This window comes from Plodia interpunctella, chromosome 15, assembly GCF_027563975.2.
Source record: "Plodia interpunctella isolate USDA-ARS_2022_Savannah chromosome 15, ilPloInte3.2, whole genome shotgun sequence".
In the NCBI taxonomy this organism is placed as follows: Eukaryota; Metazoa; Arthropoda; class Insecta; order Lepidoptera; family Pyralidae; genus Plodia; species Plodia interpunctella.
This window is the reverse complement of record NC_071308.1, coordinates 9,038,173-9,063,316: the sequence shown is the minus strand read 5'-3', so window position 1 is coordinate 9,063,316 and position 25,144 is coordinate 9,038,173. Positions and strand designations below refer to the sequence as shown.

The 25,144-nt window shown below is 38.0% G+C and overlaps 4 protein-coding genes across 4 annotated transcripts; 1 reads left to right on the top strand and 3 right to left on the bottom strand.

The window, feature by feature from the left end:
* Positions 1-77: 77 nt before the first annotated feature.
* LOC128675981 (sorbitol dehydrogenase-like) lies at positions 78-4,673 on the bottom strand. Its single transcript, XM_053755854.1, has 8 exons — positions 4,543-4,673; positions 3,972-4,005; positions 3,011-3,144; positions 2,373-2,563; positions 1,657-1,841; positions 1,308-1,483; positions 854-975; positions 78-331 (listed from the first exon to the last, which is right to left on the bottom strand). Exons 1-8 carry the CDS (start codon positions 4,594-4,596, stop codon positions 181-183), a joined length of 1,047 nt encoding a protein of 348 aa, XP_053611829.1. The 5' UTR covers positions 4,597-4,673; the 3' UTR covers positions 78-180.
* A 606-nt stretch (positions 4,674-5,279) lies between these two features.
* LOC128675980 (sorbitol dehydrogenase-like) lies at positions 5,280-14,080 on the bottom strand. The gene is made up of 8 exons (XM_053755853.1): positions 13,924-14,080; positions 12,121-12,154; positions 10,376-10,509; positions 8,312-8,502; positions 7,881-8,065; positions 7,289-7,467; positions 6,793-6,914; positions 5,280-6,427 (listed from the first exon to the last, which is right to left on the bottom strand). Exons 1-8 carry the CDS (start codon positions 13,975-13,977, stop codon positions 6,250-6,252), a joined length of 1,077 nt encoding a protein of 358 aa, XP_053611828.1. The 5' UTR covers positions 13,978-14,080; the 3' UTR covers positions 5,280-6,249.
* A 321-nt stretch (positions 14,081-14,401) lies between these two features.
* On the bottom strand, positions 14,402-21,889 carry LOC128675975 (uncharacterized). The gene is made up of 8 exons (XM_053755841.2): positions 21,581-21,889; positions 19,992-20,963; positions 18,928-19,894; positions 17,851-18,826; positions 17,493-17,679; positions 16,980-17,199; positions 16,653-16,780; positions 14,402-16,378 (listed from the first exon to the last, which is right to left on the bottom strand). The coding sequence occupies exons 1-8, from the start codon at positions 21,723-21,725 to the stop codon at positions 14,481-14,483; spliced, it is 5,493 nt and encodes a 1,830-aa protein (XP_053611816.1). The 5' UTR covers positions 21,726-21,889; the 3' UTR covers positions 14,402-14,480.
* Positions 21,890-22,874: 985 nt separating this feature from the next.
* Positions 22,875-25,030, top strand: LOC128675819 (uncharacterized). The gene is made up of 2 exons (XM_053755511.2): positions 22,875-23,097; positions 23,613-25,030. Exons 1-2 carry the CDS (start codon positions 23,013-23,015, stop codon positions 24,824-24,826), a joined length of 1,299 nt encoding a protein of 432 aa, XP_053611486.1. The 5' UTR covers positions 22,875-23,012; the 3' UTR covers positions 24,827-25,030.
* The last annotated feature ends 114 nt before the right edge of the window (positions 25,031-25,144 follow it).

The window sequence follows — 25,144 nt, the reverse complement described above, 5'->3', positions numbered from 1 at the left end:
ACTGACATTAGTGTGCAAAGGGTAAGGGTCTCCAGTAAAAGTTTATGAAAATATTCTTCAACAACTCATACACAATGTGCAGTTCAGTAATCATAAAAAAGATTTATTTTTCATTAGCTTCGCGGCGTCAGAGCTCCGAATGAGTGGTACTGTAGAGAACCAGATTGTATATATTTTTATTCACTTCTGTACATGTATAATGATCTTCATAGCTTGCCCAGTGCTGGCGTAATCGATGGCTTCCCGCGCCCGCTCGAGCGGGAAGTGATGCGTTATGAAGGGAGCCAGGTCGATGACGCCCTTCGACACGGCTGCGAGGGCCGCGGGGTACCTGCAATGGAGTAGTTTTATATACATAGTGTCAAAAGCCATTAGATTATAGATATTATAATTCTGATGAAATTTTTGTCACAAACGCAAACGTACCTGTTTACAGCGCTCTTAACGAATAGAATATTACATTCGAGCTAACTAATACGACTAGTATTAGTTAGCTCGAATGTAATATTTGTCTCTTGTTTTGAAGTTTTGTAATACAGTTTAGCTGTGTGTATCGTAGCGTTTCCCTCCTTGGAAATGTTATTGTTTCCTACCAGCTTCTAAGGCTTTGCGCCCTCGATCCACGCGAAGATATGGAGCGATCACATTCTAGGGGGAAACATACGTAATAAGTGCAGCAATAAGCCTGCCTTTTGGACATCTTTTCTCAAACAAGTTTTATACGTGAAGTACATTATTATCTACAATTCCATCGTCTTAAAGAATAATAATGCATCTGACATTTCCAAAAAATACGTCTTTCTTTTCCGTATACCGACAGTATTGTGCGTGCAGCAAAGGATCCTGTACTCACGTGTTAGCAATCCGGTATGATCCTCGGATATCAACTTCGCGGAGCACAGCGCCGCTGAGAGGCAGCTCAGTCGTTTCCCCGCCAATCCCCACTATGGTCACCACGCCGCCCGTGCGCGTTACCTGGAAACGTAACGCTTTTGCGTGACAACTCCTTTGTCCTCTTGTCGTCAAAGGTCCTAAATGCATTGTGGAATCCGCGCTTTTTAAGGTTATAAAGGTCAAGGGAAAGGGTTATAAAATAATCTGAATTCCACATATAAGTCCACGTTACTGTTTAACGTGACCTTTGAGTTTTGCAACTCTTGGCTCTGCCTGCCCCGTAAGGGATAAACACGTGATACAGTATCTATAAATAAAATTACCAAATCCTCCATTTGTACATAATTGTTTGAAATTTTGTGCAATAAAGTTTAAAAAAAAAAAACTAAATCAATATGATTTTTTAACTATACCATCATAGCGACTCTCTGAGCACTCGCGAAACCACAAGCGTCTATAGTGACGTGAGGCCGGCAACCCATCAGGCGCACGATGGTGTCCGCTGTTTGTTTGTCCGTCTGCCCTTCTGTCAGTAACGTCAGGTCAACGCCCATTGTCTTGGCTGCGTCCAGGCGGGATTGTACTACGTCTGAAATTGTTGATCTTTAAATGAAAAAAATTGATTTACATTTATTCTGTCCCGTTTCTTTAAAATTTTGTGCAAGTTATTGGCAAGTTTACATAACTTGCCATTAATCATTACCACGTGTGTTGGAATTGTGTCACGAGGACTCCACACGTGGTATAAAATACCTTATATACCTGTGATAAGGATCTTAGTGGCTCCCATGGCCCGAGCAGCCTGTGCGCACAGCACCCCTATAGGCCCGGCGCCGAATATCACTAGATCAGTCCCGAGTTTGATTCCCGCGCGGTTGCATGCGTGTATCGCTATGGCTACCGGCTGCACAGCTGCTCCTTCCTCCATTGACAAGTTTTCGGGGATCCTGAAAAAAATCCTGGTTAGTTATAATTTATTTCTTGTTATATTTCTTGTTTAGTTTATTTTATGAGTAATTACGAGTATTTCAACGACAAAATATCTAGTTAAGAATGCAAGCTGTTGGTTCTCCTTGAACATGTTAAAATAAAAATAAATAAAATAAAATCATGGCAATTGATTTTAGTTAAACGAAATATCGATCAATAATTATTGTACCTAAAACAGGAGTATTATACTAATTACATCGAAATATTGACGGTACCTATATGGGTGGTTGTCAATTCGTCGTGATATTTTATTATCAGAGAACCTATTTCGGATGTAGTAAAGTAAGTCTTTTTGTTTCGCCAAGCTAACGTTGTCACTATTGGGGAATACTGGATTTTCATAAATCATCTGTAGCAGAAATCTGTCACATTCTTATAGTTGACTGAGATTGCCGTCACTTCCCGCGTGGACGCTCGTCGTGTGACGAGCCTGGCTCGTTGTATGTTGTATGCTTATATATTTCAGTGTTAACAGTAAAATAACTCACCTGTGACAGAAGTCTGCCACATGCTTGTAGTAAGTAGTGAGATTGCCATCACCCCCGCTGGTCGCGCAGTAGCCAGGCTCGTCGCACACGTTGTATCGCCCTTGTTTGCACATCTCACACGCGCGGCACGGCTGTGTGGGCTCGATGGCTACACGATCTCCTACCTTTAAGGCATCCACTTTTGAACCCACCTGTGGGACAGAGGTTACGGGACTTCAAAATGTGTGTAAAGTAGCGAAATGCTAAGTGTGACAGTGATAGTACGTGAGAGAGATAGTAGATATAAGAAAGAGAGGAGAGTAAAACGATGGTCGTAATCTGTTGTTTGAATTTACAAAATGTTATTCAATTATCTACAAAATAATAATGTCCTAGCAGCCAAACATAGTTTCATTTTTTTTGCTATTTCAGTTGATCGTTCATTTTGACTTGGGTTATTAAAATTTGTTAAAAATATTGATACCTTACAGTCCTAATTAGAGTACCTTGTTTTTGGTTACCTAACAACCTGCAGAAGCCGTGTGGAGGCTCAGAGCAAGGAATTACATTATTTCATACTATATTCTATTCTTTATTTAAGTACTAATCATGAATCATTTTGCATTCTTTGAATAAATAACTACATTGTGTCAATATACCTTGGCAACATAACCGGCGCCCTCGTGTCCTATGACTATCGGGTCCACCAGCGTCTCGAGGCCGCAGCGGCCGGCCTGGTACAGCTTCACGTCTGAGCCGCAGATGCCCACACACTCCATCTTTATTAGGACATCTGAAAGATTACTTTGAAATTGCGTAGCTACACGTCAAGATCTCACTTGGATATTTGGAAGCTCAATTTGCCTTAAAATGATCTCAATCGAACATTTTTTTATATTATTATTTTTTTTTCTATTAGAAGTCTTTATTTAAAAAATATTTTTTTTATAATGTCAAGTTGAAACTCTAATAAGCTTATCAACACATGATACATACAATCGATACTGTCCATACTAATTATAAAGAGAAAATATTTGCATTTTTGTTTCTTTATTGTTTTGTTTGTTATAAACTCAACAACAACTGGGCTGATTTTGATGAAATTTGGCACAGAGATAGACGAAACCTTCAAGAGCACATAGGCTAGGCTGTTTTATTTTGGTTTTACCGGAGCGAAGCCGGGGCGGGCCACTAGTAGTATATATATTTGTATATCTTACTCCAATATTAATTGTGGAATTATTTCATCGTTTATGGTGAATAGTAAACAGCTGATAGTGTTTTTATCTTTATTTGAGAAAACGATGTTCTGACAAAACTAATTTAGATAACAATTGTTATGTAGGTATGTAAAAATAATTATCTCATAAACCTTGACCATTCATTATTTTGTAAAAAATATTCAGTTGTTGTTTATCGCAAACAAAAAAAGTTTCGTAACGTGGAGTTCTTGAATATACATAGTAGGTACGTTATATTACTTTTGTTATTTGAATCCAATACCGCTTGCAGCGGCCATCTGCGCGGAATCCTTCGGTATCTAGGTAATTCGGTATATGCGGATCTAGGTTTGATTAATTAAAAAATCCTTAAGCACGAAATTATTGTTTTGAGACTCACCCTTATCGCCTATCTCGGGAATGGGCCATTCAACCTAGAATGTAAAAAAGTAGCTAAAACTAAACAAAATTTAGGGTTTTTGAACATGAAAAAAAAATTCTCACACGGTCAGTATACATATTCTAAACCCAAAGAACCCCTGGGAGACACCCCCGGGGGACCCACGAGAACTTGGGCCTAGACATCTCTGTCTTACCTGAGTAAGGGAAAAACTAAATACCCAGTTATGCAATATTTTTCATGAATCGTGAATCGAGGATACACTAATGAATTTTGATAATTTTCCCTTTTCAACCCCCGACGCAAAAAGAGAGGTGTTATAAGTTTGACCACTAAGTGTGTCTGTCTGACTGCCTACTTGGCACCGTAGCTCATAAACGATAGAACCGATTTGGATGCGATTTTTTTTTATGTATTTGATAGCTAATTTTTATGCGGTGCGGTTCAGCGAAATGAATATCGAAGGTTTTTTAATTTGTCTAACTTATTATTGCAAAGCTAAAGTAATTCCAGCGCCATCTCAAGAGATTTTAAGGAAGCATAATGGTTTATTTTATAGGGATGTACTCACCACCCTCAAATCCTTGGGTCCATATAGAACAGCGGCATAATTTCTCTCTGCCATATTAGTAGCAACTTAGATCTCAACACCATTAGTCTCACAGAGTGATAAATTTGATTTGAACTAAATATATATAACCGCAACGACTAAATATATATAACCATAACGATTGCAATCTTAAAACAATTTTTGCTATGTAATCTCTCCACAGATATAAGACAAACAAGAAAAATAAATACACATCTGTGTTATCTATTGACAAAATGTTTTACATGTACGTACTAACGTGTCGGCGTACAAGTTCCTTCCAACCTCATCTTTGCACGTTCAGTTGCATTCGGGGCTGTGAGGCCGCAACGTCCGAGGTCAGTAATACATTAATCTACAAATTTTAAAGATTTGGCTATGATTTTACGACCGGCCGCCTGCCTGGCGTCAACCCCTCTTTGAATGTTATCATTGTCTATCAGCTGCCAGGGCCTCCTATATCCATCCTCCAGTCGCCTCGCAAGAAGCTAGCGTGTAAATAAGTATTTATAATTTTTCTTCTATAAAAAATGTTTGTCTAGTAACTACTAGAGATACTATTTACAATCGAAATGAAACGTAACACTTTTATGCAGATAGTGGGACTATGAGACTGGTGGGACTTTATTGGTGGGACCACGAGTCAAAAATCATAAATATATTGATTTGCTGAATAATTCTTGATTCGGCCTTGTATAGAAAATAAAACTGCAGCGGTGTATATTTGTACTTGTTTATTTACAATTCCTGTTTATTATTTTTTTTTGTGAACGTAATAAAATATTGGTCTTACTTGATACAAAACAAAATTTTATTCAATCCCTGTAAATTATTAGTTTAAAAATAAAATACAAAAATAGTTTTTACACGAATATCAAGTCTATATTGACTATGAATTAATTACTTATTTACTCTGTATGTACAAAAGGATTAACAAAAAGGATTTATTACATATTAAAATGTAAATTCAATATTATTATTTATTAACCATAAATGTTATGTACATTTAATTCTAGAGTAGTTCATTTATTATGTTTTATGTCCAATGCTGTAATGTATATAAAAGAGTCTCATTGATGCTCCATATACCTATATGATGAGACCCATATTTGAAATTCTATCCTAATCTAGATTTTGCAAAATTATCCCCTTTTCAAGTATTCATATTTAAGTATTTTAAGGCTCGATTGCTTCTGTCAACTTAGACGTTAATATAATCCTGTGCGCCACTGTCAATAAAACAAAATGGCGTACTTTACTTTGTTTTGCGCAGGTTAAAGTTAACGTCAAAATTGAGTGGAGCAACCGTGCTTAGTCAGAAGACCTCTCCGTTTGTGACGGTATTTTATGACTTTAAAGGCCTGTTCCCCCGCTTACTGATAAAGTATGTGCATGCTTGTCACATATCAAATAGATAAAAATTGGTTTTCAAATTGGTTTGGGATAGGGCTCACTGTAACTTCAGGCAGATTTTTTAAATAGTTTATCAAAAAGTGGTGAAACAGGCCCTAGTGTAAAGGTTACAATTTCGCGAGGTCGGACGTATATATTATGTCCTTGATAGGCACACCCATTTTCCAACATTTGCTTCAGTAGTGGATTTTAAATATTCTTTTGTTCATTTTGATCATTGTATTTTAAATCTAAATGTCCTCGTACGCACATACAACTGTATTTTTCGTCCAAAGGCTAGAATTTGACGGGATTGTTGGTGTTCCGGGGCTGGACATGGATCATGACCTTGATGCCCTGACCCTGCCGCGCGGTCTCGTAAGCCTCCAGCGTCTGCTCCAGGTCGAAGTGGTGCGTCACCAGCGGCTTGATGTTCACTTGCCCGCTCGCCACCATTGACAGGGCGATTGGGTATCTAAAACGATATTTTTTTTTATTAACAGAGCAGTTGTTACAATTATCTGATATTGATAGTGTCTTACTGTGTGTACCGTGGGTTATGAATAAGGTCATGTGGTGAAAAACTGGTAAATGTAAAGAATAGGACTCCATGTTTTCCATACATAGGACAAGGGAGGCATAGCCATGGAAACTGATAGGGAGCAATGGCATTTCCAAGGAGGTTAGATGTCAGGCAGACGGGCGGTTAGAAAATCACAGCCGAATCTTCAAAACTTTAATGTTATTTCTTACACCGACCTCTGGCTTCGGTGTGGGGCTACCACATGAAGAAAAGAATATTCGGAGAGGAGCTCGTAGTGTTGGGGGTTCAGCACTCACTCGTTGACGTATCGGAAGATGCCGAGGATGTCGACCTCCCGCGCGACGGCGCCCGCCAGCGGCACCGCCACCTCCGGGCTGCCCATGCCCACCATCAGCGCCTTGCCGCCCGACTTCGTGGCCTGGACCGACGCGGAACATCATTATTACATCTTTGTGTTGTTGGTCACGCTGGAGCAGCCACAAACTGAGGAAGTATGCCCTTTGGTATGCCTTGAGACGTAGTTTCCTTAGTTTGGAAGTATTATAACAATTGGGCAGTTGCCATTCAGATCAGATTCTTTATACGAAAAACTTTCTTCACACTTCTCGCTATAGTACGTTATATAGCCGTGTACGACTTAACTGACATCGCCGCACACAATTTTTTAAATTTATTTATACGATGTACAGCTTTGTGCTTCTTACGTATACATACATATATAGCCTTTACTCTTTACAGGAGAGGTGACAATCAAAGATAAAGAAAAGAGAGACATAGCAAAAGTAAACTCACCAACAAACTAAGCCTGACAGTGGACACGACGCCGCTAGCGTCGAAGGAGACGTCAGGGTGGCAGCCCAGTATTTCGTGGACCTTCTTCACCAGGTCTGCTTCGTTCGAGTCCTTGCCGACCAACAGGGTGTGGTCCGCGCCCATCTGCTTCGCGAAGTCCAGCCGGGATTGTAACACGTCTGCGGAAATATGCTATTTTAATGATACTTTTCTGTTCATATAGACTTATTCAAAGTGAATCTAACTAAAGTGTAGTATTGAGTATATGTCAAAATACCGTCTATGAGACTCCGAAGCCCAGGGTCTGTTAAAAAATAACTAGCTGTCTTGGGGAATGCAGACGTTACCTATCAGCCGAGTTTTATATGACATACACGGGAGGATATGAGTGGATATGAGAGTAGGAACCAGCGCCTCAAACACATTTTGGAAGCGTCTGTCGCGAAGGAAAGAACCTTACCAGTGATTAATAATTTTAGCAGCGCCCATAGCTCTAGTAGACAGCATAGTCATGAGGTCAATGCGCCCGGCGCCGAGCACCAGTATCGTGTGACTTCCAGCAAGGGTAATTCATTATACAGGAGTATCTCACCAGTGATAAGTACTTTAGCAGCGCCCATAGCTCTAGCAGACAGCATAGTCATGAGGCCAATGGGCCCGGCGCCGAGAACCAGTATCGTGTGGCCCGTCGTGACGCCCGCGCGGCGACACGCGTGCACGCCCACTGCGAGGGGCTCCAACATGGCGCCTTCTTCCATGGACACGTGGTCGGGCAGTCTGCAAGAGGAGTTGGAAAATTACTCTTCTTAATTTACATGTTTTATTCAATCCGGGGCAGTGACTGGTGCTCCGTATAACTAGTTGGACCATGGTATGTAACAGTATGTTACTAGTTACTATTGCTGCTAACGCTTAGTAGTAAGTGGTATGCCCGTATGGAAGGCCATTTGCTGTGGACAGGCGGGGTGGTACAGAACACCATGTCTGGATCTGGACACAAATTGCAGCTAGTCTAGCACTCACTTGTAGCAGAAGTCGCCGGCCTGCTTGTAGTATCGGCAGAGGTTGCCGTGGACGGGCGGGGTGGCGCAGAACACCATGTCAGGACACAGGTTGTAGCGGCCCGTCTTGCAGAAGTCGCAGTAGCGACACGGCACGCCCGGCTCGATGGCTACACGGTCGCCGACCTTCAGGTGTTTTACTTTGGAACCAGTCTGCGATGTGAAAATATTAACTGTTTATAATGTCGTAACTATTTCTCTGGAATAATCATTCAATTTATTTTTTTCACAGTGTCTTATGACTGTCGCCATTTCTTCTCAGCAGTGGTCGTTCCGAAAGGACAGTAGTTCGTAGCGTTTTGAGAAATTTTTATGAGATAAAGTAGCTGTGTAGGTCTAATTTTTGTAGAAATGCACGTTAACGTAATAACACGTTACGTTCGTGGCCCATTATTATCTGACGGGCCATGTCAGCTGCTTCAACTTCCAACAGCTCAATCAAATATGGTTGTTTATTTCAACAAGTGACGTGGGTTATCTGCTGACCGCTATCTACTGACCTTCATATCAAGCTATGTTATTATTTACCCACATCATGTACTTGCCAAGTAGAGTGTTAATGGCAGGTTTGCACAATAATGTTTGCAGTTTTCTAAATAAGTCTTGTTTGAACAAGATTCAGTATATAAATCTAAAGTTTCAATTTGCTCATGTGTCGTTCGTGTTGTTGGCTCCTGGGTTCTAGTTCTAGCAGAATCATCTCTTCCTGTCTTCTGCGTCGCAGCACGACTAAAAAGACTACAATGAAACATATAACACGTAGCACGTTACAACGTCCATGCTTTTTGACCATGTTCTTTTCCCCACGTCGTGTACGCATAGTGTCGCTCAAAAAGAGAAATATCTACTTTAGCATGGAATAATAGAATAAAACTCAATAATTTCTTTTTTATACTAAACAAGCAGTAAATGGTCATGCGGCCCACTGACGGGAAGTGGGCACCGCAGCCCTTCGCTGGAAGTTGAAAAAAGATCTTGAAAAGACTTCATGGTTTGAAGTAAACATGCAATAAAACATTTTATCATCTCACCTGTCGATGGTGTAGGTACAATTACGACTTAACCGGTATCTTACAGATAGTATTATCTTGGTTTTCGCTCATTAAAACAGTTTATTACCTATTACTGTTTTGTTACATAATGGATAAATTCATGACACGTAACTAAATCTTATCAGTTGCTTTATTACCTTGCAAGTGTAACTATACCTACCGACATATTATTATTTTTGTTAAGATTTAATAAAAACGGAATTTGCTTTGACATTAAGGATTTTTATTCACACGTTTTATGGGAATGCACTGCCACCGCTGGGGTCTTACTGTGATATAGCTAATTTAGAAAAATACAATAATATATACCTATAATTATGCGTATAATATTATTGCCCAGCAATAGGGAAACTAATGGCTTTGAATAAATAATAAAAAATATACTCCGTTTTTAGCAGTCAGTTTAGCTAACACAAAGGAACACGCAATGATGAGAACTTTTTCACTAAATAGTTCAGTCGACGGCAGACTTTGTAATGAAGTCTTATTTTATAGCCGGCCTTGCCACCTCATTGCACATGGATGCAACCAGCAATCTATCCAATGAGGCCAATTTATATTCTGTGATCTTTACATCGAGTCCAGGAATGCGCCAGATCTGTCAATAATAATAGATACAGGAATCCTAACTAATGTTTGTTACCTCTTCACGCTCCATCTATCCAATCTTCTTGAAATTTTGCATTCATGTTGTTGGAGAGGTAGGAAGTATGGAGAAGGACATAAGGTAGGCCTTTCATCGCAGAAAAATAACTGTTACTAGTACTATACTTACTAATATCCAATCCATGTACCTACTTACGTTATGCTTGCCATCAGGCACTCGCACGCTCGCTTGCCAGTAGGCATAGTAATGCAACATACTAGTAAATGACCCCGTCCAAAATTCTTCAAGTTCGATCTCGAAAATCGGTCATCACGTCATAAATATCTCACGTCAAAAATATCAATGTGCCATAAAAAGTAAAAATGACCTTAGCGACGACGCCAGCGGCCTCGTGGCCCATGATCATGGGCTCCTTGAGTACGAAGTGTCCGCACGCGCCGCTCTGCCAGTAGTGCACGTCCGAGCCGCAGATCCCCACGCTATCCATGCGCAGGAGCACCTCTGGAAATATAACCAGATTATATTACACATCGTCATTTGTACCATATTTTATGAAAAGATTCTAATCTATTGTATTCTCTCTCTCACACACAGCTCGACATTTCCCCAACTTTTTCCTCAGCGTTGAGAGGATATAGAGGTAATACTGACCTCTGTCCTATAGACAGACGTCGGATCGCTTGAGAAGAGCAGTCTGTATTTCAGTAGACTTTGTTTCTGGCCAGTTACCTATCTGGTTATTTTAACCCATCGGGTTTCTCAATCCCTTGTGTTGGTCTCCTTTTAGCTGGAATGGGAGAAAACTCTGTCGGAATAAGACAACTTCCGATTCGTCTCGTTAGCTTAGCTGTAAATTCCAGAATCCTGTCAAAATCCGATTTCGAAATACCAGGATTGTCTTGAATACGGGTTTGCAACATAAATATACTAAGAGGACATTCTGCTAATATCGAAGCAAGAAACAAAGCTATTTATAATACCTATGCCATTGATCGCGTCTGGTCCAATTGAGGTTGGTAATGTCAACGAACCTCTGATAGCTCTCGCCATAGCTAAGTACATACCAATTTTGTTTTTTAATAAAGTTTCTACTAAAATGCTTAGGTATTATAGTCCCTTTGTCGGTGCGACCTTGCGTCTATTTCTGTGACTAACGTTTGCAAACTGCTTTAATTAGTTTTCATTTTCAGCTTTGTCCCAAAGCTGGGCTAGAACATCACCATCATCAGGGCTGGGCTCCTGAAACATTTCTGTTTCATTGCTTTCGCCCTCAGAATACAAAACAAAAGTAATTTATGTAGTCTAAGCTAAAGCCAACCTTGCCATTTTACTTCTTTGACTTTGACCGGAACGATAGAAGAGCATTGCTCTTAAATTTGAAGATCATTTTACACAAAGTATCGTTTGTAATCGGTCGTCGACCCGGCTCGACACCCATGGTGGTCAATGTCACGGCTTCAAACCTTATATGCAACCAGCAGTGTTTACCGTTTACTTAGTTGCCACGTGGGAACTGTTGACTATTATTAGCATTGTAAAACTACAGCAAATAGATAATAATCATATAGAACTTGCTTTTACTAACCGTGGTTATGTGTAATTTCAAGATTTAATGTGTGTAGATAAAAGACAGTAAACTTTCTTCCGCATGTTTTGGCAGGATTTTTCAAAAGGTACCAAATGATATCTAGTTCCATATTCCTGATATTAGTGCGTTTGAACTTTATAATAAAAAAGTAATAAGTACGTGTGTATAGATTATTACGCGTCTAAAACATGTATGTAAATGGAAATACCTACGTAAATAATCATAATATTTTTTCTTGAAAGCTACCATAAAGCGATTATTAAGTACAGTACCTATGTTGTTATTGTTGTATAAAATATTGTTGTGTAAATTTAATATCTCCAGTTATTTACATCTGAAGATTAGATAAGTTTATAGCCAGCATTTAACGTAAATTATATAACAATTCTTGAATTACTTCAATTAATTTATCTCTATTATGTGGAAAGTTTTATATTTTTTGCCTCGACAATCATCGAGGTTTAACATTTTTTGGGACAACAATAAATAATAGTTTGAATAAATATAATTCTGTAGTCACTCACCGTCTTCTTGTATTTCGGGTATGGGGGTCTGCACCTGCACACACATTATGGTTGGTTAATATTATTTTCTCATTTTTCCAGCCAATTTTCATAAAAATCTCGTACATGGTATTATTTACATTTTGACGACCTCGGTGGCGCAGTGGTAAACTGCTTGCCCTTGAACCGAGAGGTCCCGGGTTCGATCCCCGGTCGCTCATGATGGAAAATGATCTTTTTCTGATGGACCCGGGTCTTGGATGTTTATCTATATATGTATATGTTATAAAATATAGTATCGTTTAGTTAGTATCCCATAACACAAGTCTCGAACTTACTTTAGGGCTAGCTCAATCTGTGTGATTTGTCGTAATACCTATATTTATTTATTTAATATATTTACATATTTATTTACTACCAATGTTCATAATATGAGAAAAGATTTGTATTTTTGTAATGAATAAACTCAAAAATTACTGGGCCGATTTTGATGAAATTTGGGCACAGAGATAGACAAAATCTTCTGGAGTGACATACTTAGGTTTTTATTATGGTTCTACTCGAGCGAAGCCGGGACAGTTTAGAATAAAGATAAAACATGTTTGGTTTTCTCAATGCCAAATTGTGTTAAGAGCGATAGTGATAAAACATACTTTAGCTTAAAGTATGCTTTATCTATTTTTTTATGAATAACAGGGTTATACTTATTTCGTAAAATTAAATAATATTTTATGTATTTTTCATGCAAAGACATTACGCACGATGTGACTTTCGTGAATAGCATAAAATGGTTAAATAATAAAATGACGCACGTTTTACTAAAATACTTTTATTCTTATCTAGTTATTTACCTGGCCTATTGATTAAGTTCGGGTTTTTATCTATTACTATATATATTAGTACTTATATGACAGTTATAGTTTTGTCCGCGAATATATGTGGTAGGTTATTCTAAATGCAAATTACAGTTTTTCTAAATCCTTAATTGATGATATTGTTTCGAATGTAGGGTACAATAAAAAGTTTATGATAAATACCGGCATACTAGGGGACCATCGCATTTTTAACAATTTATTTTATTACCGCTAACCTAAATGAATCCTACACTAGATTGCAAAGTTAATTATAGTTTTCCATTACACAATGTAGTCACAGTCTACTAAACTAAAAACGGTGGCTACCAAAATCTTCATAGTAGACTACCATAGTAGGCCATATTTTGTTAAATTTTACCTAGATCGATTGTAAATGAATTAAAACGTGAAAGTCGCAAATAAACCAACAATAAACGGTTAACTTAAAATCATTTCAGATAAATTCTAATGTCAACTTTTAACCTGATAAAATTTTCAATTTAAGTAGATTCATATTACCTAGGTAATAATGTAAAAGTAAATATATTTTGCTATAAACAAAACTCATATACTTTTTTGTGTTATAAAAATGAACTTTACTACACCACACATTAGCTTTAACTATTTAGTTATTTACTTATTTATAAAAACGTTAGAAGGTACGAAGAATATGCACAACATTTTCTGAAGACGTTCATTAAAACTAACGCCAGAAAAATACTTAACAGACTAGCGATCGATAAAGCTAACATACATAACTAGACATCTTGAGCTAAACAAAATATAGCTAAACTAAAGTTAAACACGTTTTGTCTAAAATTATACTTTGCCGGTGACAACAAGCAACTTATTCAAAACTTAAAAAAAAACTACATTTTAAAATTGATTTTTAGACGTGAAAAAAAAACTATCCTTTGAATAGATACCCACTAAATAGTAATAAAGATTTTTTATGAAAATAGTAACTTACCAATCTCAAATCTTTAGGTTTGACGAGAAGAGCCGAGAGGTTATCTTGTGCCATGGTGCCGTGCGTCTCACTGGAACGATTGGATCCAACTGTTTCATTCAGCGGCTCGTCAGTCTCGTGAGCTTAATGGAGAGCCGGCTACTCGTACGATGCTATACTATACAGTTTGTGGGAGTGTCTGTACACACAGATGTTATCGACGTCATTCCCAGTCCTTGCATATTTTTTGTTTGTCCTCCCTAGTCTAGAATTTTTTTGTTATTATTTGGTATTATGTTAAAAATCAACATGTAATCTATGTTCAATTTATCAAGTAATTAATTATCCATGACTAATTTTTCTAAATTATAACTATTGTTGAATATCAAGATTTGTTATCATACTATTAATGATCATTAATAAACATTCCAGCCAAACGTACGTATGTGTCTCATAATTTAAGAAAATATTACGAATGCAGCAATTGTTAGAAATGATCTCAAGGCAAATAAACTTGTATATTTCTTAATAAATAACCAAAAACAACATTAACAACAAAATTTCGCGAGCACCAACGATCACAAGTCCGTGTGATACATCAAGTCCGGGAAGGACAACGCTGCGAACACAGTCAGCACGAGCACAGAATACACAGTCACCAAGATATCTCGCTTAAACTTCAGTAGGGGATCCAACTCCTGCTTCGCCGCGCTAAACTCCACAAGTTTCGACTTTTTAGTTTCAATCGTCTCAATTTCTTCTGCTACACTTTCTAAAGTTCCAACGTTAAATTTAGGCATCTCATCAATTGTAATAATTTCATTGTTAATTACTTCGTGGGAAATAAAAGGAGCATCAATATGATCATCTAACTCTAGAATTTTATTCTGGGAATGAGCCAAAGAATCGACGTATACAATATCTTTACAAGAGAACATTGACTGATCGGAAGGTTCGCTCAATACACCCACGAGAGAATTAGAGATACTGGTGCTTGTATTTATAGTAATAGGGAAAGACAAAAATCTTGATGGTACATTAGTAAATGTGTTTAGGTATTGTCTATCGGACACGTCGACGGATACTTCCTTGTCAACGTAATTTGTTCTATTTTTGGGCAAATCCTTAGCGAATATTACATCAGACATTTCGGTTTCATTATCCTTTAAATAGAGCTTTTCATTATTTACACCGTAGAAGGAACAACAGCTAGGGCTAGAATCCAGAATCCTTGACCTGTCTAGAGCGCTGATCGTAACTAATTCCTCAGGTTGGTCTTTTGCACAATTTTCTAAAGTAGCAGCATTGTTCAACATAGTCTCCAGCTGTCTACATTGCGAACTTTCCGTAAGGTTTAACACCTGTGCCTGAGTAATTTTTTGAATCTCATTCAATAATCCTACAAGCATATCTAGAGAGGTTGAGTTTTCAATGTCGCCTAGCTTGACTTCCTCCATTTTTGGAATATTGTTTTTGTTTTCATCAGGTAACGTGTTTATACCTTCGTATTTTTCGTGTAATGTACTATTATCACGTGTATTCTTCTTCCTTGAATTCTTTTCAGGATTCGACAGTAATGCAAGGTCATCTCTTTCAAATAAGCCACTAATTTCATCATCGCAAGTCGTTCCTCTGGTCTCGCTGCAGGGAGGAGTGGTTCGTAAGGCTTGAGTTGATAGCTGCCCTTTAAAGGTTTGGCAGGTGTAGTCTTTTTGCAAGTACGATTTATTCGACTTGGTGTTATCGCTATACGATGATTCCCTTTGATTTTCATTCTTGTTCTGATCTGGTAAAGACTTTAGGTTTTTTGCTCTGGCTTTAGAAACATGATACTGTGGAAAAGCGTAACCAATAGTCGAAATTTGCATTGGTATTGGACTGTTACGCCAGGTCATATCAGGGTTCGTCAATATGGGTATAGTTTTGTTCAGCTCTGACATATTATTTGTATATGAATACTTTTTCAGTTCGAAGTTTTGCGATATCGACGATTTTAGCACAACAGAGCCTACATCTCCCGATTGCACCACCACCACATGTTGTAAAGACTGTTTAGGGGTTATGGTCAAATTTTTTATTCGTAACCGTTTTTGTAAATTTCCAATAGACATTTGACGATATAATGCACTTTCCAGTCTTTGCAATTCGATCGATGAACTGTACTGTCTTAGGTCATGCTTTACATTTAGATCTGCAGTACTTCCTACAATTTCAAATTTACCCTGACAATCTTCAACAGCTGTATGAATATTATCTTTGAAGAGACCACTATGATAGGAGTTAAAGGGCATTAAGCGATCTTCATTTTTTGATAAATCATCTTCTATGTACACCTCATTCGTGTTTTTCTCCTCAACGCATTCAGAAAGAGGAGCAAGTGTCGGGCCTTGTGATTTCATCATTGTGTCAATGATGTTATGAAGTTGGCTTCCAATTGTTGTAGACTCCTCGTTTGGCGGGCTCGGTGTGATTGAAGCTGAAAATAATGACGCTGAGAAAATCTCTGTACCAAGAAAAATGAATAAAGCTGGAAATGAAACGGAACAAAATGAGTAAAGAGGAGTAGAAAGAAGGTCAAAGTCAAAGGCCAGAGTCAGGTTTAGGCTACGTAACAGTAAAATATTTTTAGGACAGGATGTCAGAGTCGATTCCAACAGACTCTGGCATTATGTTCTCTTCAACTTTAACACCAGGTAAATAACTAAAGAAGCAAAACGCAACCAGATTAATATCGCAGATAAGTCACCTACCTTCCATATCGCAAGGTAAAAGCGGCACTCTTGATTTCCTCGCTACCCGCAACTCGCCCGGACTCACGGAAGCGGTGCGACCGTAATGGTTTTTCACATACGACTCCACTGCTACCATTTTTTCTTTCCTGTAGCATCAAATTTCTTGCAAATGTGTCTGTGTTGTGTAAATCAATCATATTATTCATAAGAGTATTCATAAGTGTTGTATAATATCGAATAGTGGTTATTTTTGTCAATTTAATTATCGACGCCAAGAATATCTGATCTGACTAAATTCACCTAGTTTATCGACACGAATTATTAGTCATGTGAGCGAGGACTAACAATGTCTCTGGAACCTCAGGCGCTGTCCGCTTGACTGCATCTTGGCGGATGTCGGGGCTTCGCTTGCGGTCCGTATTTGGTTTGCAGTCGATGCTTTGCTTGCGGTCGATAACTTGCTTGCGGTCGATACTTTGCTTGCAGTCGATGCTGTGTTTGCGGTCGGGGCTCCTCTTGCTGGCGGGGCTGCTGCTTGTCGAGCGCCGCGCCTTGCCACAACTGTCTACAACAATTACTGCTTTTCACAATTCAAAATCGATAACCTTAAAAATGACCACCTCTGAATGATCTAGATCTAGCTAGGCTAGCTATCTTGAGGTAGATATGCTCTTTATCACTTCCTTTATAAATACATCCGGTGCTGGGTGGAAGGTCTTCATAGGATATGGCTTGGCGCGCTTCTGTTTATTGTAACGAAGCGCAAGGCCTTCGTTAGAATATTAATGTATTTTGTCTATAATGGAGCACCTTGGTGGAAATTGTAAGAGTATACAAAACAAATTCACCTTTACACACCTATAGGGGGAGCCGGAGGGGCGGGCTTGACTGACACCGTAGAGGCGGCGTCGTTTCCCATTCGCTTTTGCTTCGCTCGCTGGAATGAAGTGTACTTCTCAGTTGGAGGCGAAGCAGCGGCCAGACGCTGCAACCGGTCAGCCATGAGGTTGCGTCCGTACTTTGTCTGATACTCTTCGCTGTGAGCCTGAATATTTGAAACTGAATTGAATGAATTTGTTTTATTTAAAATGGTTAAATAATATTTCGAATGGTTGCATTTTATTAATTGCAAAAAAATAAGATTTGTGAGAATATAGTGTTTAAAAGTGATCAGATTAGGGACATGAATTTTAAATATTATAATATTATTGGTTACCTGCACATAAGACTTCTTTGGCTGTGCCAACGTATTGAGCCTAGAGCTTTTGGGGGGCCCGCGCACCGCCTCGCCCCTCGCTTCTTTCACCTCATCAATTATTTCATTCATCTTTTTTTTATTAACAATTTTTTCGTAGAACTTCTCGTGAGGCAGACGACTCGTCTCGGTGGCTGGCGGCCTTCTATCTCTAGTTATGACAACTTTTGGCGCCATTGGTTCAACTGTCTTCAAATGTTGGTCCAATCTAGATCGGGCTTTAACAAGGCTTTGCCTCACAATTTTGTCCCCGCCCGCATTACTCTCATACTTCTTGGACTTAGAAGCCGGACGCTCTTCCGCACTTTTATGACGATTTTTCTGCGCATTATCAAACTCGTGAAGCAACTGAGAAATGGCTTTCAAAGGATTATCGGGGATTACTTTTGGCGCCATAAAGCAAACCCTTTTATGGTCTTTTTTACGTTTCTCGGCTTCAGGCTTAGCCGTCTGACATTTCGTGCTGATGATAACTTTGGGGACCACACTTGTTTCCACTTCAGTCGATCTATTTTGCATTTGCGGTATAACTTCGTATGAAGTAGAGACGTTGTTGTTAGGCTTATTGTGGAAGCTGAAGGTACTGGTTTCAGAGCAAGTTAGATGGTGCTTCAAGCTGGTCCCGCTGTCGCTGCCTTGTATGTCGGAACTCTCGCGGAATGTCGTAGGATCAGCTGTGAAAGATCCAGGACTGCACACTTTGTTTGAATTTTTTTCACCAGGATTTGGTTTCCCTATGTTTTTTAATAAGTTGTACAGTTTTTCAATGCTCTTTCTGCATTCAAGACTCGATGTGTTGGGTGTTGTATGTTTGTTTCCGGAAGAGAAACGAGTGGGACTGTTAGTGGGCACTATGTCGTGGTCGCTTTTGTCCACAGCATCTATATCAGACCCTATAACACCATCGTCGGGTATTGGTGAAGGCGATGTCTCTGATCTGTAAATTAATTGTTAAATATTAGCTTAAAATAATCACTTGCTTTGTATTTATTGCAAATTTATTATTATCAAATACCTAGAGCATGAAATAATACTTACTTTTCTACTTCTGCAGGGTAATTACTGGATTCAGGTGATACTGGAGTATTTTTGATGTCATTAAAATCAGCGACAGATGGTATAAACTGCTGGGACATATTCGATAAATTCGCAGTTAGTTCTGCCGTCAAGCCAGAGGACGTAGAAGCCGAGAGCCCGCATTCTTCTCTCTTCTTCTGCATATACATCATTTCCGTCTCAGTTTCGTCCAAGTAATACGTCTTGTTCGTATACTTCTTACTTTTATCTATTGGGGTTTGCACGTCTGCTTCCCCGTTACATTGATCTTCACCATCATTCGTTCTGAGTCTCCGAAACTTGTTCTTTTGTTTAATGTCAACAGAAACAGAATGCCCATAAATAGAATTGTAGAAGGATTTGTTGGTAATAGACAGTTTGGTTACAGAGCTCGACGCTTGCGGCGTCAGAGTGCCTTTGCCGTGTCGATGCTTCATGATCTTACATGACTCGCTCAATGCCATTTTCTTTTTCTCACGCCTCTCACGAATCTCGAGAAGCCTTTTTCTCTTTTTCTCGTCAATCAAATGAGATTTGTTCTCATATGGAGACTTTATTCGAATTCTTGATGGTGATTTTTTTCTGGCCATTGAAGAATCACGATAATCTTCGGTACTTTCTTCTGGGAGCGAACTTTGTATGTCCAGTCTTTGCATAGATAAAGACAGTTCGTCAGGAGTGGTTACGAAAGCAGCTTCCTGGTAATGGTTATAATTCCCACATCTAACGTTGTATATATCTCTGAGCGGAACACTAGTATCACTTTTTTCTTGAGGGCTGCATTCGCTATATGTGAAAGGATTTCTCGTGGGACTAGATGATATCTCTTCATGTTCTGTAGTTGTGTCGGTCTCCGTGCTTTTATTTGCTTCTTCAGTTTCATCATTCAACTCTATAATTTTTTGAACATTTTGCTTTTTCTCTGAAACTGGAAGTGCTATAATTGGCTCTGTAAAAAAAAACCATGAAAAAACAATGAACATGTGAACTGAAATCACATTAAACTTTGTTATTAATACAATGTAACTAAGAAAAAAGGAGCTTACTGTGAGTTAAACTTGGTGATGTCTGCAAGATCATTATCGAATTTATATTACTGACGACGTGTCCCGATCTTGACCTCTTCAGTTTCAGCACCACGTCGACCCTCGGATCTTTCTTCACGATTTTCTTAGACAGCGCTTTTTTCCCGCAGCTTATAATCAGATTATCCGAACAATGTTTACTGAACAGCTTATATGAACCGCAAATTATTTTAGGTACTTCTAAGATAATTTTCTTCTCTAATATTTTAGACAGCGATCTTATATCCATCTCAGAATGGACTATGTCATCCCACGTGATGGTCCTGCCCGTGCTCTTCCGTTCTACGTGTAACGGTATACTGGTGGATGCTGCCAGTATTTTTTTATTTGAGTCAGCATCGACCCTTTCTTCTTTGGTTATTTCTCTCCATTTCTCTTTAGCCTTTTCTGTTAAATAATCCCCGTTGCTGATTCGCTTCAGTTGATCAATGGTATGTTTTACGTATCTAATAATGTTTTCCATATAAAATGTATAGTTTTCTTCTAAACGTTTGCAACAAATGTAGTCCAGCAACGATGAAGGGAGTACTGTATTGTTTAGATCATTAGTACTAGACATGAGCTTTAAATTATCGAGTTGTTCTTTGATCGTTGTGGACTTGAAGAGAATGTCTGTTCCGATGGTGGACAATTTGATTTCTAAGTCGCCAAATTTGTGGCACAGAGTATTTTCTAACGATGGTGGGTTGTTAAGGAGATCGAGTCTTTCTTTGTTGATGAGGTATATGTCTGTGGGGGGGAGGTCCTGACTGCTGATGACGTCATCTATTTCGGAAACGTCTGAGTCCATGTCTTCCCCAGCGTGGACTATAGTCTCCACTCGCTGATTGACACGTGTGGGGGCCTTGTGTTGGTTTGGGTTTGGCATTAGTCGGGATCCCAAATCAATGTTTTTGTACAGAATCACTAATTCGCTCTTTGTTAGTGATTCATCTGTAAATAAGTTTCAAAATTTAAATAAGATTCTTTTTCTGTCGCAAATATTTTTTTTGTCAAATGTTCAGGGTTTTTACTTTGTATCTAATGAATAAATTCTACTAAACACGTAGTATGAACGAAGGCTAACGCGATTGAATTCGCCGCCAGGGCGTCTGATTTAGAGTAAGGTCCATGTCCAATGCAAATTCGCGTAATGTAGAACGCGGGCTTTTCTAAATGTCAGCCATAGTGAAAAGCACCTCGTTCATCAGTGGCGCCACGATGCCACGAAGAAACGCAGACACGATATAATTAGTTATTATATTGCAGCAGCATGCAGTTACATTGTTACGTGCTCGTACTCGGTACAATTTTAAACTTATCATTTTGTACTTTTAATTTTTTTTAATTGTTATTTGTAGAATAAAGTCAAAAAAGCATAATTATTAAGGTTGCGAGATGTAAATCTAATAGGTAAAGCTCCTTTGCCAACCCTACTAAAATAGATGAAAATTTGGACGCTCCTTATAAATCAGCCTCTGATCTGATTCCTTACATCTGTGATAAAAGGGTGTCAGTTATAACTTGGAACAGTGACAGTAGTGAATATAGTGAATAATTTTGAAACTTACTGTTGGGAATGAAACTGTTCTTCGCTATAAGTTCAAATAGCTCGGTCGCCGTATCATACTCGTGCGAATTGTCCTCCCGCGGTTCTGCCCGCCCTTCCCCTGCCCCATCCTCAGGCACCCGGCTGATCAACATATCTCTATACATAAATTTACGCCAACTACTTCAATACAAACGTACAAACTGATACAAAATGTAAATAATACAATGCCTACAAAAACACTAGTGACAAAACGTTTTTATTGGAATTTTTTTAAGTCAACATTTTTCGAATGGATCGGAAGGATTTTGTCAATTTGTGTCAGTTGTTTCAAATATGGAATTGTACTATGTGATGTGTAAAACGAGGTTATAAATTTAATCATACCTAAGATATAAAACTATTACTTCGATGAGGTACCTGATAATCTGGGAGGAAATGGAAGATGGACTTATTTCAAGTCATTTTTACAATACTAAAACTGTGAGAGTTCAAATTACGGTTAATTCGTATACTAACGGATTGTTGTTAACTTGAAAGCATGTTCTGTTTGTATTACTGCGAAGTCAAGTCCAGTCATCCATTTGCATCCGAGATTTGCATATAACTGTGGCATCCCCTATCCCAGCACAAACATTATACTTAAATGAGAAATTGTAGAAAATAGGCTGTAAATATAGACCGCGCTGTGAAAAGCAGAATTAGCACAGGTTGGATGAAGTGGCGGCAGGTCACAGGGATCATCTGTGATTCTCGAATGCCACTCAAACTCAAGGGCAAGATCTACAAGTCGGTGATCAACCTGTTGTTTTGTATGGTTCGGAATGTTGGGCTAAGGTGACGGATGACAGGCGACTGCACTTCGATGAGACTTCGATGGATGGGTGGAGTGACAAGGATGGATAAGGAACGAATATGTGAGAGGACGTCTCAAGGTAGCACCAATCATAGGAAAATTGGAAAGTAATAGGTTTCGATGGTATGGTCACGTTATGAGAAGGGAGGAAAATAATATTGTAAGAAAGGCTATGGATTTGAAATTGAATGGGAAAAGAAATAGGGGCAAGCCGAAGAAGAGGTGGATTGAGTGCGTTAGGCAGGATATGGCCAAAAAGGAAGTAACAGATAGGTTAACATCAGACAGGGAGAAGTGGAGGAGACTGACATGCTGTACCGACCCCAAATAAAGTGGGATGGGTAGGCTGATGATGAGGCTGTACAACAGTATATGTTTGGGCTGGCTGGGTAGATGAAAATTTGCTACGTTATGTCAATGACATTCTGTTTGACAATTTATTTTATGACATTGACATGAACGTAGTGTTAGTATAGTAATTTTTTGGTTGGTTCTTGTTTCTTTGATTGTGTTTGTTTGATGCTTTAGGTATTTATTTTGATGAAACGAATGTATAAAATCATCTAGATACCTACTTTATATGTAAACCTGCTCACTAATGATGGAAAATGATAATTCAAATGATGTTATTATTACAAGCAGCAGTAATAGCGAAATCGACAACATGATCAAAATACCGGCTGGTAAGTGTTTTTCAGAATTTATAAGTAGGTTAGATGACAAGGTCAGAAAATTGTAAGATACCTACTTATACCTAAGACTTACAGTTAATGCCGCTAACTCAGTATACCTACGAAGATTTAAAGTTTGTGTTAAACTTATTCCATGGTACTATGTACAATGGAGTACTTACTAATTCCTTGATTGAAACAACTTTTATTAAGAAGTCATCATAATAAACTCAATAATTAAGGTACTTACCTAGCTGTCGAATAAACAAAACTTTTTTCGCTAAGATATTACTCAAATGTCACGTTAAAGTATCATTTAGTAATGGAGCTTTTAGATGAGTCTAAAAATGTATGATTTAATTTTTGTCATATGTTTGAAAGCTATACCAATATTATAGTAATTTTCTCATGAATAATACTTAGGGCTTTCAAATAGTGACAGAAATAAGAAATTGTCATCTACCCTGTTCTGAGGTTGTTCCCAAACATCAACAAATTAACCTAGAAAAATTAATATTACTTTACAGATAAACCATTGATGCATCTTTTCAAACGTCTAATTGGTGACAATAAACAGAGTACAATGTTAACAAATACACAGATTATAAATATCCTCCAAAAAGAACTTGACTTTAATGTTGCATTCTTGCATGATCTAGAAGTGGAGATATATCTGAATCTTGTCAAGAAATTTCTAAAAGACTGGCCACAATGGGATCCCTTTGATATATCAATCAACAAGTTAAAAGAACAAAGGGATTATGACTCTATAAGATCACTATTGCATGACACTCATCTCAAATTAAAACACTATTTAAAAGAAATACTTCATAAAGCTACACCTATAATGAAAAGCATGATAGCTGAATCTATAGAAAAAAATAAAAATGATAACACAAAATTTAAATCTGATAATAATGTGTTCATGGAAATGTACTGCTCTCGAGAGCAACTGAATGTACTTATTCTAAGGAGGCCTACTTCAAATAACTCTATTTTCAATATTATTGACGGTCCTGTGTTTAAAAATAATTTGTCTTACAAATCAATCTTCAACTGGTGGGATGTACAGATTGATATTAATTTGAATTGTTTTGTTTATAAACGGGAAACTCAACATGACCTTAAACACACATTAGTTAATAAGAAATTGAATAAAGACCCAAATTATGCACAAGAATTGAATGCTAATTGGCAATGTAGGGCAAAGAAAAGTGGTTTCGTTGAAATCTCTGATATATTAAGGATGATAAGCAGAATAGTCCTTCACTACAATAAAATAGACAAATTTAAAGTCATGGTTGAGGCTGTTTTTGAGCAAATTTCTCTAGATTTAAATGGAGCTCCAGATAGTATAAGATTATTCTCAGATTTCCGTCGACACATGAGTACATATCCATATGTTAGATACTTGTACTCTGAGCATGATGGTGATTTACCGATAGAGGGTAATGTTTATGATTTACAGTTGAAGGAGGTTATATCACCTCGTTTTCTATTTGTTTTGAGTAAACTTGAGTTTACAGATGATGTATTTCCCGACAATTTAGATTGGATTACAGTGAAATGTGGCCTGTGTAAAGAGAAAAATGAGTCATTTTCAGGGATGGACTTGGAATATTCAATGGTAGATCATTTTTCTAAATTTCACAGCAATGAGCCTGATTGGCGATGTGTTTCTTGTAACCAAAAGTTAAGCATGCTAGAGCTTGCGGAAAATCGTTGGGAGCATAGTTGTTAACAGACTGTAAAAACCCTGAATGCCACTTTTACTAAAAGTTGATTCATGTATAAAATTTAAATGACAAACAAGGATTTGTTTCAATAAAATAATTTAAGCGTTATACTTTAGCTGTTTAATGGAATGAAGATAAGTGTTAAGTTACCTAAAGTGTTATTAGTAAATATACGTTTTTATAAATACACACAATTTTTAAGAGGAAAACATTCTATTTTAGTATTATTGCCGATTTTCATTTGAAACTAGCTCGTTCCTATTCCCATTATTCTGTTATTTATTACACTTCTAGTTACCACAACAGTAACTTTTTACATACGA

Bases quoted from the DNA above. Each gene is read 5' to 3' on its own strand.
- LOC128675981 (XM_053755854.1), bottom strand. From the start codon at position 4,596: ATGGCAGAGAGAAATTATGCCGCTGTTCTATATGGACCCAAGGATTTG. The intron at 2,564-3,010 runs GTATATTGACAC...TCTGTCCCACAG, and splicing joins GCGCCGGTTATGTTGCCAAG to GTGGGTTCAAAAGTGGATGC. The intron at 332-853 runs GTGAGTACAGGA...ACTCCATTGCAG, and splicing joins TCATACCGGATTGCTAACAC to GTACCCCGCGGCCCTCGCAG.
- LOC128675980 (XM_053755853.1), bottom strand. From the start codon at position 13,977: ATGGCACAAGATAACCTCTCGGCTCTTCTCGTCAAACCTAAAGATTTG. The intron at 12,155-13,923 runs GTAAGTTACTAT...ATGTGTGTGCAG, and splicing joins AACCTAAAGATTTGAGATTG to GTGCAGACCCCCATACCCGA. The intron at 7,468-7,880 runs GTGAGATACTCC...ATATTTCCGCAG, and splicing joins TGCTAAAGTACTTATCACTG to ACGTGTTACAATCCCGGCTG.
- LOC128675975 (XM_053755841.2), bottom strand. From the start codon at position 21,725: ATGTATAGAGATATGTTGATCAGCCGGGTGCCTGAGGATGGGGCAGGG. The intron at 19,895-19,991 runs GTAAGCTCCTTT...TTTTTTTTACAG, and splicing joins ATCACCAAGTTTAACTCACA to AGCCAATTATAGCACTTCCA. The intron at 17,680-17,850 runs GTAACCAATAAT...TCAAATATTCAG, and splicing joins CAAAGAAGTCTTATGTGCAG to GCTCACAGCGAAGAGTATCA.
- LOC128675819 (XM_053755511.2), top strand. From the start codon at position 23,013: ATGATGGAAAATGATAATTCAAATGATGTTATTATTACAAGCAGCAGT. The intron at 23,098-23,612 runs GTAAGTGTTTTT...ATTACTTTACAG, and splicing joins CATGATCAAAATACCGGCTG to ATAAACCATTGATGCATCTT.